This window comes from Euprymna scolopes, chromosome 14, assembly GCF_053919585.1.
Source record: "Euprymna scolopes isolate OS-2025 chromosome 14, ASM5391958v1, whole genome shotgun sequence".
Taxonomy (NCBI): Eukaryota; Metazoa; Mollusca; class Cephalopoda; order Sepiida; family Sepiolidae; genus Euprymna; species Euprymna scolopes.
In genome coordinates this window covers 155407037-155424940 of record NC_136495.1, presented here as the reverse complement: position 1 = coordinate 155424940, position 17904 = coordinate 155407037, and the positions used below count along the sequence as shown (strand labels likewise).

At 31.4% G+C, this 17904-nt stretch overlaps 1 protein-coding gene across 20 annotated transcripts in view; it reads right to left on the bottom strand.

The window, feature by feature from the left end:
* LOC145293296 (homeodomain-interacting protein kinase 2-like) overlaps positions 1-17904 on the bottom strand; it is a 288357-nt gene that overhangs the window by 101235 nt on the left and 169218 nt on the right. For 16 of the 20 annotated variants that reach the window (XR_013869708.1, XR_013869707.1, XM_080139909.1 and 13 more), the window contains exon 5: positions 8152-8280. Coding sequence is in view for 18 of the 20 variants with exons in the window: in XM_080139909.1 (XP_079996035.1) it covers positions 8152-8280 (129 nt within the window). In the remaining 2 variants the exon portion in view is untranslated. The remainder of the gene's footprint in view (positions 1-8151; positions 8281-17904) is intronic. The other 4 variants (XM_080139919.1, XM_080139921.1, XM_080139917.1 and 1 more) reach the window with 1 other exon arrangement.

The following is a 17904-nucleotide window of genomic DNA, read 5'->3' as shown; positions in this document are numbered from 1 at the left end:
CATAAACAATACTTCAACTAAATACGTATATTTCATGCAATAATGACTTTTGTTTCTTCTGACTTTTCCTAAACTAAACATAAAACATCGGTTAGGGTTAGTTTAACATTCTGTAAAAGTACCTTCCGTTTTTTTTTTTTTTGTTTTGTTTTTTTTGTACTTCTGCAGAGAAGGTAAAAAAAACGATAAAAACTGGATATATTTTTCGTGTTTTTATTCAATTTAACATGTTTATTCAGCTCGAAAAGAATACAGTGTTTACCGATGTGTTGGAAAATTCAAGATGGCGTCTCACACATTCTTTAACACCGTAAGTTTGGGAAAAGGTGTTATAAATAAAAAACTATACAAAATACTATTAAAAACCCGCCGAATATATGTCAACCTATGTCACGGTAACATATATTGAGCGAGTTTTTAACAGTATTTTAACCGGTTTTTTATTTATTACACCTTTTTCCAAACTTACCGTGTTAAAGAGAGAATCGGCCGCCATCTTGAATTTTCCAATACATCGGTAAACACTGTATGCTTTTCGAGCTGAATAAACATGTTAAATTGAATAAAAACACGAAAAATTTGCCTTTGATAACATTTATTTGTTATATATTTGTTTTTTGGCAACTTATTCGAATCTATGTGTACAGTAATACACGACCACGAGTGAAATGAGAAAATGAAGAAAATCACATTTACTGTGTGTGTTTACTGTTTATGTAAGTCAGCGGGTTTGGTTGCCATAACAACGTGACGGTAGTGAACGTGTGTGTGTGCGTGTGTGCGCGTATTTCGTGTAGTTTAGTTTCGTATAATAGTTTCGTATTTTTTTAATTTGTAAATAACAAGTTATTAAAAAATTAAACCCTTCCAAGATGGACAATAAATAAAGCCATAATATTTTATGGTAAAGGTAAGAGCGTAGAAACGGTTGTTTTTTAGGAGATGTGATTATTGGATTAACCAATCAGAAATCGTCTGTGGCACACACATCTCTGTTTTTATAGATATATAGAAGATAGATAATATACATACATATATATTATATATAATATACATACATATATATTATATATAATATACATACATATATATTATATATAATATACATACATATATATTATATATAATATACATACATATATATTATATATAATATACATACATATATATTATATATAATATACATACATATATATTATATATAATATACATACATATATATTATATATAATATACATACATATATATTATATATAATATACATATATATTATATATAATATACATATATATTATATATAATATACATATATATAATATACATATATATTATATATAATATACATATATATTATATATAATATACATATATATAATATACATATATATTATATATAATATACATATATATAATATACATATATATTATATATAATATACATTATATATAATATACATTATATATAATATACATTATATATAATATACATATATATTATATATAATATACATATATATTATATATAATATACATTATATATAATATACATATATATTATATATAATATACATATATATTATATATAATATACATATATATTATATATAATATACATATATATTATATATAATATACATATATATTATATATAATATACATATATATTATATATAATATACATATATATTATATATAATATACATATATATTATATATAATATACATATATATAGTATATATAATATACATATATATTATATATAATACACATATATATTATATATAATACACATATATATTATATATAATATACATATATATTATATATAATATACATATATAGTATATATAATATACATATATAGTATATATAATATACATATATATTATATATAATATACATATCACTTCTCAATATGCTCAACCCAAGATAGGGAGAATTATAGTCATCCACATACAGTACTGTTTCGCTGTTTCAAAGTTCATCATTGATATACATGCATTCACCAGCTTCGCTATACTGGCGTAACAGAGTTTCGATCTATAGTTATTAAAAAGTTAAAATATAGAAGAAAATGAAAAAGATTTGGATGAAAACAGTCGTGATCCGATTTAAAAAATAACCTCTTTAGATCCAAACATAGTAACAACTTGTTTTAAATATTTTCCAAATTGGATCACATGACTTTTTTTTTTCTTTTTCAATATGAACATTAAAATGAAAAGGCAGACTTTGCATGGAGAGATCTTAGTTATTAATCACTATAAATCGAAACATTGTCATGCCAATGTAGCAAAACTTGTACACATCTATATGAATAAATATTTATGTAAATAGCTCTATTAATTATTGAGCACTGTTATATAAACCTAGTGAATATTATCTAGATTTTTATCCTATGAATACATTCTTAACCTAGACTATATACATACATACATACATACATACATACATACATACATACATATATATATATATATACACACATCCACACATGTATGGAAAGATGCATACAGTAGTGTTATTCTCTCATTCACATAGACATGATTTACAAAAAAAGCATGTGCAAATATATGATTAAAGCAAATAGGAAAAAAAAGGTTTATAATCATTTAGAGAGAGAGAGAGAGAGAGAGAGAAAGAAAGAGAGAGCCAATACAACAAATTTCAATATAATTTGCCAAATACAAGCAGAATTTTGTGAAGCAGAAAAACTTAAAACTAATTAAATGTTGAAACAAATTAAAGAAAAATATCAATTCAAACCAAGGGAAAATGTATTAGCATTCAAAAGGCATCAGAATGATCACAAATACAGATTTAAGCAGTTTCAGAATAGAAAATTATCAGTAATGAAAAAAAAAAAAAAAATTATGCATAAAGTAGGGGATTTTGTTGTACATTTTTTTAATATTTAAGATAGTGTAGCATTATATTGCGTGAAAGCAATTGTTTTTGCTTGATAATTGCGTCTTTTATAAAAAAGAAATAAATAATAGAGGCAAAGAAAATATTTTTTATTTTTTATAAAAAAAGGATAAAAAAAAAAAAAAAAAATTAAATTCTGCTTATATTGTGACATAAGAATTTACAAAAATCCAAGCTGCAACCAAATGGTTATGATAGGCATCAACAAAGCAAGACTGAAATATGGGTGGGCAGGGGCTGAGTGGGGGAGGATGAAACCTATATAAAATTCTACAGAATAGTCAAGTAAATGATCTCGTTACTTAATTACCATAACTTTTCAGTATCATTTAAATTGTATTTTAACCACTGATTTTATGAAAATGCATTTTTCACATGTAAACTTTGGAAAAGAAAAAATATTTAAAAAGAGCAAAAATTTGACCACAAAGACCAAGGAATTTTGGAGATAAGATTGTATGAGTATTTCTAATTGAAGGAATGTGACAATTGACTAAATATGGTTTTGACAAAACATTAACTTGCACATATTTTTTTTCTTTTTGAATTTGAGTCATATAGTTTTAATAAATTCAAGTGCAAATTAAATCATTTTTAAGACAGAAAATATTTACCAAAAACTGTTTCTATTTGGCATTGCCCAGGAGACTATACTTGCATTTTGTACTGATCCATGTCAACTGTTTTATATTAAAATATTATTTTCTTTAAATAATTTCTTTTTTAATAATCAAAAGTGACATTTTATTATTGCTGCATCATTTCGTCATGAAATCATCAATTATTTATGATCATTATTCCATTAAGGTAATGTTTTAAGCTCTATTTGTAAAATCATTAAATGTAAATAGTTTAAAAAACGATCACCCTTAAATACATAAGAGTTTGCTAAGAATGTTAAGATTTATATGAAAACTTTACATTCCACAGTTTCAATGTTCTCAATCTCCTTTCAAAAGGTCACAAATTGATACATATTTTCCAACTATTTAATAAAAAGATTAAAATGATGGACTTGTTTATGAAGTCGTCAAAATGTTTTGCTTATCAAATTATTTTATTTAATAAGTTTCTTTTAAATGATTGAAAGTTATATTATTACAGCATCATTTCATCATTAGATTATTAACTATAATTATAACTAATTATTAACTATAATTATAACTAATTCTGTTAAAGTAATGTTTTGATTTGACCTACTTCATTTCTTTGTTTTAGCATTTCTCTTTGTTACATTTCTAACTTTTTAACATTTCTCCATTTTTCATCAAAACATAAGTTAATTCTAAATCAAGGCAATCTTTCTTCTAAACTAAACAGTGCTGTCAATCAGAAACAAACTTGTTTTAAAGGTGACAATAACTTTTATTTATCCTCTTTGCTGCAAGGATTCTTTTGAGAAAGTCAGGAGCTGGATTTAGTTATAAGAGGCTTTCTGATTTTTGAGATATGACACGATAACTAGTAATTGTTTGAGATATGACACGATAACTAGTAATTGTTTGAGATATGACACGATAACTAGTAATTGTTTGAGATATGACACGATAACTAGTAATTGTTTGAGATATGACACGATAACTAGTAATTGTTTGAGATATGACACGATAACTAGTAATTGTTTGAGATATGACACGATAACTAGTAATTGTTTGAGATATGACACGATAACTAGTAATTGTTTGAGATATGACACGATAACTAGTAATTGTTTGAGATATGACACGATAACTAGTAATTGTTTGAGATATGACACGATAACTAGTAATTGTTTGAGATATGACACGATAACTAGTAATTGTTTGAGATAAGATAACTAGCAAACACTGCTGCAAAGAAGGTGGGCTCCCACTACCATGCAAAAAAAATTACTCATACATAAGAATATTATCTACCTCTACAAAGCCACCATTTGCAATGCATGGAGTATTGTTGCCACATCTGGACTGGTGCATCTACCACTACTCTCTTCTTAGACAGGGTCCAAAAAAAGAGTTTCAAATTTAATAGGTCGCACATTTTAACCTGTCAAGTTGCCAAAATGTTGCATTCCTGTTCTAGTTTTACGAATACTTTAATGGAATATACTCTAACAAACTTAAAGCACTTGTGCCTCCTATATGTACAAACTCCCCCGACTAATCTTATGAGCAGCAAAATCCCATATCCTCACTGTTAAGATCCTTAGATGCTGGAAAACTCCCTACTCTGATAGTTTCTTCCCTTGGACTGCTAGACGTTGAAATTCTCTCCCCGTTCCCTGATTGCACTAACCTGCAAAAGTTTAAATATAATGTTAACAAACATCTTGCTGTTCGATTCCCCACATAGTTCTCTTTAAACATGATCATAAATAGTAACCCCATACGTCCAAGTGGCAATATGGCTTGTTTGGGTCGGAAAAAAAAAAAAAAAAAAAAATCCGAAACGTTTGTATAATTTCTCTGCCAATATACATATAACTTTTTTAAACTAATTCATAATAATCACTAATTATGTAACATAAGTAAATATGTTCTTTTTAGTAATCAACTTCATTCAACACCTGTTTAATAAGAGAATGACATTCGACATACATAACTACCAATTGAAATGAGAAAGAAAAATTATTAAATGAAAAATAAATACATCAATGAAATCAAACACCCTCTATAGACACTGAAGAGTTGACCACAGGCAGAATGAAGATAACATAAAATGCAGTAAAAATAACAAGTAAATATAAGTGTGAAATAAGTTTGCTGTACTATGTACTACAATCCGTTTGATAAATGTCATTTTAAGTAAAAAAAAAAAAGTATAAAGATCAAAGTAAATATCTTGCAGGCAAGCAGCTTAGTAATAAAGGGAAGCAATTCTACATGCCACGTGAGGACAAGGAAACATCTACATCAGGAAGAACATGAATTACCATTTTAATTACAATCTAATAATTTTCTAACTCAAGATGAAAAAACATAGTTAAAATTTAGAAGGGACTGGTTTGGTTACCTGATGTTGTCCGTAGAATTATATAAATAAGATCATAACACGAAGAACGTTTTATAACTATGATAAACATAGCATTAAACAAAGTCATAACACTAATAAAAATACATCCATTTTTTTTGTATGAAAAATCTGATTAAAAAAATGCAAATGTGAAATTAATCTTGATACTGAGTAATACCAAGTAGAATGTACCTTCATTAGGAAATTTATAGAAACAATGAAAAAGATGTCTGTTTGTGCTATTTTTTAAGCTGCAGCAATTTAATCCAGCTGCTCAATTTTAAGGTCAAGGTTAAACAATGTTAAGGGAAAGGTTAAATTGTATTGACTAACAAACAGCCAGTCATAAAGATGTAATATCAAAAATTTCAAAGTTCTGTCAACAGACGAATATCATTGGCCATGTTTTGCAATCCTGCCAACTGTGTTCTGCCTATTGTTCTCCACAGATACCTCAACCTGAAGTTATTGTCGTTTATCTTGTAGAGATGTCTTCGATGGTATTAGCATGCAGCTAGTCACTCAATGAGGGAATTAATTTGTATCATAATACTCGCTATCATTTTTTCTGGCTGGCACAAGTGCAGCGGTGAGCGTCTGAGGATGTGGCTGGCACAAGTGCAAATAGGATATGGCTCAGCTCTCAAATGGTCGATCTTCAACAGTTCAATTAGCCAACCATCTTTTGCGATCATATTGCAGATCACCGTGCATGTACTGCTAAGGTTTAGAACATGATGCAGATCAAAGAAGAAACCTTCTCAATCAAAGCACAGGAACATTGTTGCAATACCAACAGATAAGTAATGTCTGCATGTAAAAATGCTACCAACCTTGTAAAAATGCTACCAACCTTGTAAAAATGCTACCAACTATGTGAAAATTCAAAATCAACAGCAAACATTATTCATGAAGTGCTTGCATCTTGAGAAGCAAACTTTTTCTGTCAATTAGCAACACTTAAATTTAATATCAATTCAAAATATCCACATTGGAGTAAAGAGTTTATAATAATGGTGCGGAGAACCACAGCAATAAACATCCACGGTTGGCGCGTGCCCTCTCTAGAGAAGCAACGGCATTCAAAACTGACACCTGTCCGATACAAAAAATAAGGTAAATGCGAATTTAGCAGCTATCGTGGTTTGAGGCGGCAGAATAAAAAGACGTTTATTTTGTTCCATGGTAATGGGATTATCTTGTGCATGTGAGGTTGCTGTCAGTTGGGAAGAGGATGAAAAGGAAAATATGACAGCCGATTTGGGAAGTAGTGATGGAGTAATGGAGAAGCAAAAGTGAATATTTTGTTGCGGGAGAAACATGAACACAACTTTGATATCATTTGTTCTCAACTTGCAAGAATTTAGGTGACTAAACTAGGAATTAATTCCGGGGGGGGGGGGGGTGACTATAGACAAACCTTCAGAGCTGATTTTTGTGCATCTAGTTTTAATATTCATTTTCATTTTGTTTGCGTGCAAATGTAGATGAGCATTTGTTAACTATTAGTATGCATTTGATATCGTCCAATGTACATTCTGCTTGATTAAAATAGAGGTACAATGTGTCCACGCATATCTTTCCAGCGTATAGTAACACCTGTTTACACAACCTTTTTTAGGGTAAAGGGAGAGGGGAATAAACTTGTATAAACGAAGCAAAATTTACTATTCGGATGTTTTAATAGCATATATGAATATAGCAAACGTCATTACTCTGTAATAGCAGCACATTAAAAATGTAGGTTATCTAAAACTCATAGCTTTTAAAGAAAGCATCAGAATGCAAACGGTAATGTCGCAATTAATAATTACAGTAAATTTTACAATTATCAAATTATAACTTTATTATGTGCAATTATTTTTTTCTTTTTATACTAATTTGCCACTAGAATATTAGTTTAATTTTACCAAAGTTTATAATTGTGAAACAAGACAGAAATTAACAAAAAAAAAAATAAATAAATAAAATATATATATAAAAAAAGATAAGTGGGTCACCTTTCATACTGTCTTACATGGATTTTTTTGTCTAAGAAAGAAAAAAAAAAAAAAACGCAGGTTTTGTGATCATGTCAAAAAGAAAAAGAAAATATGATGCTGCAATTGGGAGGGGGGGGGGGGAAGAGAAAAAAAAAATTAGTTGTTGATGACGAGTCATAACAAGTTGCGAACAGCTGGGCTAGTAATCTACATGCCTGAGCTAAACAACACTATACTAAGACGGCTTACAGCGAACCCTTTGTCTTGTGTGAAGCTCCGGGGCATTCTCACCTGCGCCATATCGTCCAAGCAGTTGAAAATATATTTTCTGGCTTCCTTTGATTTGATTTTCGTTTCTGCTTCATGTTCCTCTGGCGTCTGAAAGTAAAGAAACAATATATATTAAGTAAAGAAACAATATATATTAAGCAAAGAATTTGTAACATAAAGGCCAGTTGTATGTGTGTATGTTTAGCTAAAAGTAAAAAATGATAAAACAAAGACCCACAAAGTTGGTATTTTCTTGTTCAGCGTTGCCTCAGATAAATAATATCTTAAATTTAGGAAAAATTATTTATTCTTCGACCCTAACCTGGTGTAGATTTGGTCAAGGGGAGGGGGTATCTATTTTCCAGCCAGATTATGTATTAACTAAAAGGAAATAACTGATTTTTTTTTAATCAAGGAATTAATTCTCTTATGCTGACTCCAAGAAATCTATAAAAACGTTTATGTGTGTACGTTAAAAAGGAACAATGGGCTGAATGAAGAAGAAAGGGGGGGGTGGAAAAGAACGAAGAGAGGAAAAAAGAAACGGATAGAGAGAGGTAGACAGATAGAAGGGTTAGCCTACTAGTTATAAATAAAAGTTAAATACAAAGTAGTACTCATACTACAAATATCTTTGTTGTTATATTATAGAAATTAGAAAACCAAATAGCACATTTTTCTTGTTTTCCAAAATAAATTATTTATTTAAAATAATAAACAAGTATTCAACTTAAAATCTTAATGTTTTGGCATTTTTTTTTGTAAACCCCTCGTGGATAGTAGTTCATAGAGATGTTAGTCATAGTTGGTTTAAATGCTTTGTGCCACATGTGACTGTGTGGTATGGGTTAATAAGAAAAATGTCGAGACTTTGAAAACCTCAATTCATATTTCTTATTTTGCAATTTTCTTATTGACCATGCCATGCAACCACAAGGCATTTAAACTACCCATGACTAACACCTCCACAGATTAATATCCAAAAAGAGTTTTATATGTTATGAAAAAAAGATGATTTACAAAAAAAAAAAAAAAAAAAAAAAAAAAAAAAGACAAAATCAGAATCTGATGAGGACTTTTTAAGTTGAAAGCTTGTTTATTATTTAAGATAATTTATTTTGAAGAAAAAAGAAAAATGCATTATTTGGTAAAATATAATTCAAATATAGAACATTGTTTTCTAAGTGCCAAAAGATTGATGTATTTGACTTAATGTCATGATCTTATCATGTTTAAATGTCATTTGTTCTTTAAAAAAAAAAAAAAAAAAAAAAAAAAAAGCTATTTTTCAAGTTGCATTCATAAACAATTTGAAAAACACACTCTTTTCAGAAAGAGTTATAAAAATGCAAGGCATCAATTATTTTTTAATGAGCACAAAAGTGTCAATTTTAGCCATTTTAACCCGAAAGGCACCCCTAGGGGTGGGGTGGGGGAGCAACCGGAGGTTTCCCGGAAAATCTGTTCTGTTACTTTTTTTGACTCGTATCATGTTTAATGTTTGCGCAAACTTTCAAAAAAATTCCAAGGCATAGTTATCGAGAAAAGTACGGACAGATGAATGGGCAAGGGTGAATTTACAGGTCCACCCTCCTTTTGTTGGGGGACCAAAAAAAGCAATAGGGGAAATAAAACATTTTTAAAATCAGATTAAAAAAATAATTGTATAATGAAAATTAAATCTAACACAATGCATTTTGGTTTAATTGTAAAACAAATCAATTATTTAAATCATTTTTTAATAATTGAAAAAAAATTGTGATCTTTCACAATTTGAAAGCATTTAAGCAATTGGATAGAAAGTTATTTAAACTAGCTTTGAAATTCTTACTAAATTACTATCTTGTTATCCATGGTGCCAGGCAATGTCGAGTACCCTGATAGCATTAACAAACATTTTCTTTGTAAGTATTAATTTTCAATCTGTCAAATCCTGAAGGTAGAAGTGACACTTCTTCCTGCCAATCCCTCCCTCCCAAAATGAAAACTACTTTTTTGTTAAGTATCATACACATTTATTTTCATGTTTTTTTTTGTTGTTTTTTTCTACTCGTTTTTTTTTCTTTGACATGTCAATAAAATGCCCAGTAAATTCAGACACTTTTCCAAAATCTATTATGATCATTTACCCACTAACACTGCTGGGAAAGGTATGAACTTATGAATTCTAATGAAGATTAAAAATGAACAAGGAATTTAGAAAGTGTCAGAGTTTTAATATTAGCCTATCCAAGCTCATTTGAGAGGTCCATAGCCGAGTCATGCCTGCCTAGTGTGGAAGGCAGGAAGTGAATTAGCCCTGAGTGGCTTCCGGGCCTTGATAAGTGGTGATCACTGTGTAAAAAAAACAAACAAAACAGAAGCCATAGATGTTCGGTGAAGCAAAGAGCTAACAAATGTGAGGGTCAATAAGTCAGTGACCCCCATCTCCTGAGAAGAAATGTTGAAACAGAATAACATTTGATGAAAAAGCGGCTTGTCACAAGATCTGCATAAATCCAACGTTCAACAGAGGATGCACCACAGTATTACAAAGTCATATTGGAAAACATTCTGATGGGAAAGAATCGTCAGTTTCATGCAGACCTCATTCACAAACTTGACTATCTGCCCCCAAAAATGGCACTTGATGTCCAATAATTACCAGAACCATCATATGTTTTAGCTATTCCAATTCCAGAAGGTATCTCACTTGACGCAATCCTCTATTTGTATACGGGCCAGGTACGACCTTAAATTTTTTTTTTAAACTTAAAAACTTGAGAAATACACTAAATATATCTTGTTAAAATACTTAAAATATCAGAAGAAAAATGTTAAAATCTTTTCCATAAAATATAGATGTCCATGACAGACAAAAATTATTAAAATGATAAAAAAAAATTAAAAAAAAAAAAAAGACACAAATGCCATGATGATGATGATGATGATGATGCATATTTTATACAACTCCACCAAGTTAAACATAGTAGTTAAAAAAATAAATGGAGGAACAAACTATACTTTAATAATTGAAAATTTAAATCAATTATTTAGCTAATGGCAGTAATTTATATGGAAGGAAAAACAAAAAAATTACACTTAAATCAACTGATACATTTTTTATCTATTGTGATAGATGAAATTTTTGGAATCTTATAAAAGAACAAAAATGATTTGAAAAATAGAGATAATATTCTAATAATCCTTTATAGAAGAATTAGTATTTTGCTGTATAATCTAATGTTGGATTTGGATTTGGTCATGCAATTAAATTAATGAAGTAAATTGAGAGAGTGGAAAATTATAGACTTATATATATATATATATATATTAGTCCACTAATTGAGCAATTAATGACTGTTAAATGATATATCTACTTATATATTAAGATAAGTATGCTTGTGGGGAGGTGGGTGGTAATTAATTGATTATTATGAATTTTAGACTACAGCTGTTAGACATAAAATTGGATAATATGAGCTATATTTAGTTTAATTTAGTTTTATGTAAAGGTAATTTCTAAGCTCCTTTGTGAAAATTAAGATAGCTTTTATTAAAATTTGAGCTATAGATATTAAACACAATAAATATTCCCCAAATTTCCATTTGGAGTATTTTAAAACATTAGTATACATATTTCGTTTGACTCGCTGATCTAGTGGTCGCCATCAATTCACCATTTTAATACCACATTGTTATACAGCTTCCTATTCCAGTTGATTCTTTCCAAAAATTGCAGCTTGTGGAACTCCCTTCCTGCTGACTGTTTTCCTCCTATCCATAGCCTTGCTATTTTCAAGATTGAGGCCAATAGGCATTTCCTATCTTTGTGATAATCATCTTTTGTTCTTGTTAGCTTCTTAGAGCAAGTGGCTTCATGCTATGTCTGAAGAGATTTCTATAAAACAGAAGTAGATTTGAGGATTCAAATTAATCCGACTTGCAGGAAATTTATCCAAATTAAGATTCATTAAAATAAATCACATGAAATTCATACTCCCATAGTGCTCATCATCTTTCACCTGATAATCATTATGTCACATTAACCCTTACCTTCAAGTGACACTTGTCCTTAATAAGCAATGAACCAATAGTTAAAAAAAAAAACTATATAGAGTAAAATATTAAGCAGACAAGCTACATATAATCAGATATATATTGATAAGCAGAGAAATTTGGTTGTTTTTGTTTTTTGGCATATCAACCTTTTTTGGGTTCAATCATTTTGGCAAAAGTTTTTATGCTTCAAATATTCATACATGGTGTTCAGTTTGGTTGTTTTGTAGAGAAAAATGTTTCTGTGTTTGTAAAACATAATTGAGTTTTGCAAAGGGGAAAGAAAAAAAATGCTAACAACATCAATGTTTAGTGCATTTAAGTCAAGATTGGTTTGGTTTGGTTGTTTTTGTTTCACGGCATATCAACCCTTTTCGGGTTATTTAATGGCGAATCCAAAGATTTTGAAGAAAATTTTTTTAATAGAATATATTTGTTGTTTTCAAGTCGGTTTCTATTTAACCCATAGTTGGGACCCTAACAGGTACTACCACTCTGGGTCAGAGTGGACCTGGGAGCAATGGCAATTAAAGGGTGGCTCCACACTCCCCAAAGCCCGCAAGCTGGGGCCTCACCACTGGATATAGTTTAAGGTCATATCCAGGACCTTAAGTCAGGAAGCCAATATCTTTAGAGAACCTAATCTGGTAGCACCAGAGAAAGGTAGAAGACTTTTAAAAAGTCATAAGATAGAGTAAGGTACTAAACTGTTAAAAATATAAACAACAACTGATGGAGATTGTTTTACGATTGTTCAGATAAATTTGAATGAGTCAGATTCAATGTGCGCATGGAATGACTAAAATCTTAATCAGATTAAATGCATCAAGTGATGAGGTGGCAGGTTTTCTTGACGTTTCAAGTTATTAAAAATAACAAAATGAAAAAAAAACAAACAAAAAAACAAGCACTAGAATCAACAGTTAACGATAATAGGACGATACTAAACGTAACAAGGTGGAAATATTTCTCTTTCAAACGTTAATAATTGATGTGCATCTTCTAAGAGGTGCTTTTAACAGAAAAGACTAATAAATGTTACTTTCAATAATTAAACCATAAATACAAAATTGCTGTGCATCTTCATTGCAACTTGCCAATTCCATTTGCAGAGAAAGAGATTTTTTGAAACTTTTACCAAGTTAAAACCTTTCATTTTACACACATTATTTAGAATTGATTATCTTATCAACATATCTTCACTAGGCTTAATTAACTCGGTTCAAAAACCAACATAGTACGAGCCATTTTTCAAATGGCCTTCCCCCTATGCAGCTTTAGAAGGCCAGTGTCACCTGTCTTTCAAGTGGAGTTAAGTTTATTGCCTACCGTCTGAAGCGCCCCTACCGGGGAATCCCGATGGGGCTGACCAGGCAATTTTTAAGCAATAGCTTGATTTTACCTTAACTTCCTGTCACATCTTCCTGTGGTGGGAAGGAAGTAAATAACATTTACATATCTATGGTTAAAAAATAAGGGAGAGAAGAAGGAGAGAGAGAGAGAGAGAGAGAGAAAGAGAGAGAGAGAGAGAGAGAGAGAGAGAGAGAGAGAGAGAGAGAGAGAGAGAGAGGGGGGGAATACTACTATATATTTTCAACATCCTAGGAAATAAATTTTCTCATCTAGAATTCATAATTAAAAGTAATGAAAAAAAAAAAAAAAAAATTTTTTTTTTTTTATATGGGGGATCACCACTTATCAAGACCCGGAAGCCATTCGAGGATAAGGGTTATTGTGTGTACAATAATCAATGGGATAATATCATAGTAATAGTTGGTATTGGAGATTTGATAAAGTGTCTTACTTAAGGGGGCGATTAATCAGGAATTTGTTTACGTTAGACTTGAAGACATCCAAGTTAACCTAAAATATGTATACTAATTGAACAAAAGGATGATCAAGTACCAAACAAGGTTTTACATTAATGTAATTTTAAAAGGCTTTTCTATGCTGTATACACAGGATTTGTCATATTTTCAGAAAAGCTGTTCATTTTACCTCTTCTGCCGAAATGTACACATTAACTGAATTCACCATCCCAAATGTGTACTCAGCATTGTGAGATTGCTTACATCTTGAATGCTAGTTAGACACAATTTGTAAACATTTCTTTTTTTCACCAACCCTTACATTTCTATACACGCATCACACGCTCTTCTGTAGATGTCACATGGTTGGCATTTAATCTCAGCAACCAAAAAATTGACGATGGACATCTGTTTGAGTGGCTGCCATTTTGAATAGTTTTAAAACAAATATTTCTTCAAAATTAAAATACTTTTGCTATAAACAATTCAAAACTATGCAGAGTTTAGACTTACAGAAAAACAAAAAAACAAACAAAAAATGATGGCACATTCTGAAATTTCTTTTTTCATTTAAAATATACAAACACTGATAATAAATTATATGTATACACAAACACACACACACACATATCTATATATATATATATATATATATATATATAGAGAGAGAGAGAGAGAGAGAGAGAGTGATCCTCATGAAACAAGGCTAAATGAAAAAAAATTAGTAAAGAAAATGGCTGAACAGTTGACGCATAATATGAACTGATCTGTACTTTTAGAACTATCAAGAAAAATATAAATATTAAAGTATATAAATGAAGATTATCTTGTATTGAATATTCTCAACAAAAAACAGAAACATCTGTAGGAATCACACACACACACACACACTTAATTCTCAGGATTAAGTTAGGATAAATCCATTGGATTACAAAGATTTTTATTCGTATTTCTAAAATATAAATTATGGAGTTTTAGAAAATCCGGTGGTCAAATTGATTCTTGTTGCTTAAAAAAATGGAATATTCTAGAGAGCTTATTTCTATTGGAATAGTTCTAGTTTCAAAGAGATAAGTAAACTATATATAGTGTCTGTGCCAGCCTCCTCCCCTAATATGTGATGCTTAGTAAATCTTATTTTTGATGCTCCATGTGTTCCATGCTGCTGTATATTGATGCGGATTCAAGCAACATGTTGACTTTCAATATTTCCATGTAATAATAAAATTTCCAGAGCTGTAATGGATCTTTCAATATTTCAGGAATCTGGATCGAGTTTGGGCTACTAATGCCACGATTTTGTTTTCAACATTTTTCTTTTAAACTGAATTCTTTGAAAACGCTGATATTCATAAATCCTTGAAAATCACACCCATCCTCTTTCAAATCAAAATGCTATAAATAGCATAGGCTATAAAAATTAATCTTACTAACAGAAGAATGGTCCATAGTGTAGCACTACGATCAACCAATTCTCCAATGCCAACAGAGGGGAGTACAAAGTGGAGCTTTAATTTACTACCCCTTGTAACTTGCTTCCCTTATTTTGTCCTTTAATCCTCACAGTCAATGAGCGACGTTTCTGACAAAGGGGGAAGAATTATTGTTTTCTGGGTAGAAATGTATGTATCAAAAACTCATTGTTGGCTAGAGTTTGATCATGCAGTAATATATATATTATATTCTTACATCAAGTGCCTTCATGACTTGTCTGGAGCGATTTCTATAAAAAAAAAAATATTATTCAGAGCTCATCACATAAACAGGTGCAGTCTTGTTGTGTAGATGATACATAGAGATGTTGATCTCTTTCCCTCACGCAGTTGTAAAAGTTATTAATAAATACAGCATTAAATCATTTTAAGACTAACAATGCTTTCAGAGGTTTTCTTTTACAGGATATGTACACGGTATCCCCCCCCCCCTCCATCCATCATAGAGGATGGGACCAGCTGTCCCAAACACAACCACTCTCTTCCATGGTTCAGAAAAGGAGATTTTATCAGCTAAGTGTACCAAACAAAAACACCAGTTTTCCTTAGTTCCAAAGCCACCACAGTCTAGGTTATTGTTAAGATGGAAATTTGTTGATTGCGATATGCTCTATCGTCCTGTGCAGTTCTACAAGATCCATCCTATCTGGCTTTGCCTTCTCACTCTTTGAGAAGGGATTAGTTTATTGCTAATTGCCTGTGGCACCCTTACTAGAGAATGCTGATGGGGTGGTCCAGACATTTTTTCAGGCCAAAGTGCTCTTCCTCTAGAGCGTTGACTTTTCAAATTCCACTTTCCTGACCTTGTGACACCTCTTCCTGCCATGAAAGAGAGATACGAGGGGCGTGCAATAAGTAATGCCCCTGATCCACTTCCAGTTGTCTAATCTAGCTGAAATTTTGTATGTGCACTGATTTATATCTCTACGGGTTATGTGGCAAATTACAGCTCTGAAATAATTGTGGTTTCTGTTTTACAGGTGTTTGAACTGAGTCAGGTGTGAAATGGAGCCTGTTGAATGTTGAGCAGTGATCCGGTTTTCGTATTTGAAAGAACGCACACCACAGGAGACTTTTGATGAAATGAAAGAAACTTATGGTGATAATGACCCATCATATGACCTTGTAAAACGCTGGCATCGTGAATTCAAACATGGCCGGAAGTCTGTGGAAACAGCTCCCAGACCTGGTCGCCCCCTTCTGCCATTGATGAGGCATCTGTCAAGTTGAGGCTGCCATTTTGGAAGATCGGCACATTACTATTCACCAAATAGCCCAAGATGTCAAGATTAGTACAGGTCTGTGGAAACTATCATTCATGACCATTTGCATAAGGTGTCTGCCAGATGGATTCCCAGGTTGCTCACACCATTCCAGAAGCGAGAACGTGTTGAGTGCTCGAGGACGAATTTGGAGATGTGCCAAGAAGAGGAGTCAAAGTTTTTCAAAAGACTGATTACACAGGATAAAACCTGGGTCCATCACTATGATCCAGAGACCAAAGCCCAGTCAATGCAATGGAAGCACTTGGACTCACCACCTCCAAAGAAGACAAGGGTGCAGCCCTCCGCTGGCAAGGTCATGCTCACAGTCTTCTGGGACCAGGATGGAGTAGTGATAACAGATTTCCTGGCAAAGGGTACCACAATTACAGGAGCATATTATGTTTCACTTTTGAGGAAATTGAGGGAAGTTATCAAAATTAAGAGGCGGGCCAAGATCAGCAAAGGTACCCTCATTCTGCAAGACAACACTCCGGTCCAGAACTCGCATGTCGGCAGATCAGAAGCACGGGCGTGTGGTTATGAAATACTTCCCCATCTTCCCTACTCTCATGACCTTGCACCCTCTGACTTTCACCTCTTCCTAGCCATGAAGTTGTTTTTGAAACGAAAGCGTTTCCCAGATGATGCAGCCTTGATTTCTGAAGTCACATCGTGGTTGGAGGACCAACCTGGGGTGTTCTACAAAAACGATCTCCAGAGCTGCATCAAGCAATGGGAGAAATGCATAACTCTGGGTGGTTCTTATGTAGAGAAAGACTAATAACTGTGCCAAGTTTCATTGCTCTACTGCTATGGGAAGTGGGTCAGGGGCATTACATTGCACACCCCTTGTAAACATCCACAATATCATCACACATAGCCCTGATTCTAACTTCTAATGGAATTTTTCACTTTTTTGCTTAATCTAACCTCACGTGAAAAATACCGTTTTTATCATTTTTTTAAAAAAATACATCTACGTCCGATGTTGCTAGATTAGGTTGGAGTTGAACCTTTTAAAATTTAGGAATCAAAGTCAAACGTTCTGGGCTACCAACTCCAGTCTGCTTTATACAGACATAAATAACCATATTTCTAAAGAAGTAATTGAATAGCTGCAAGGACAAA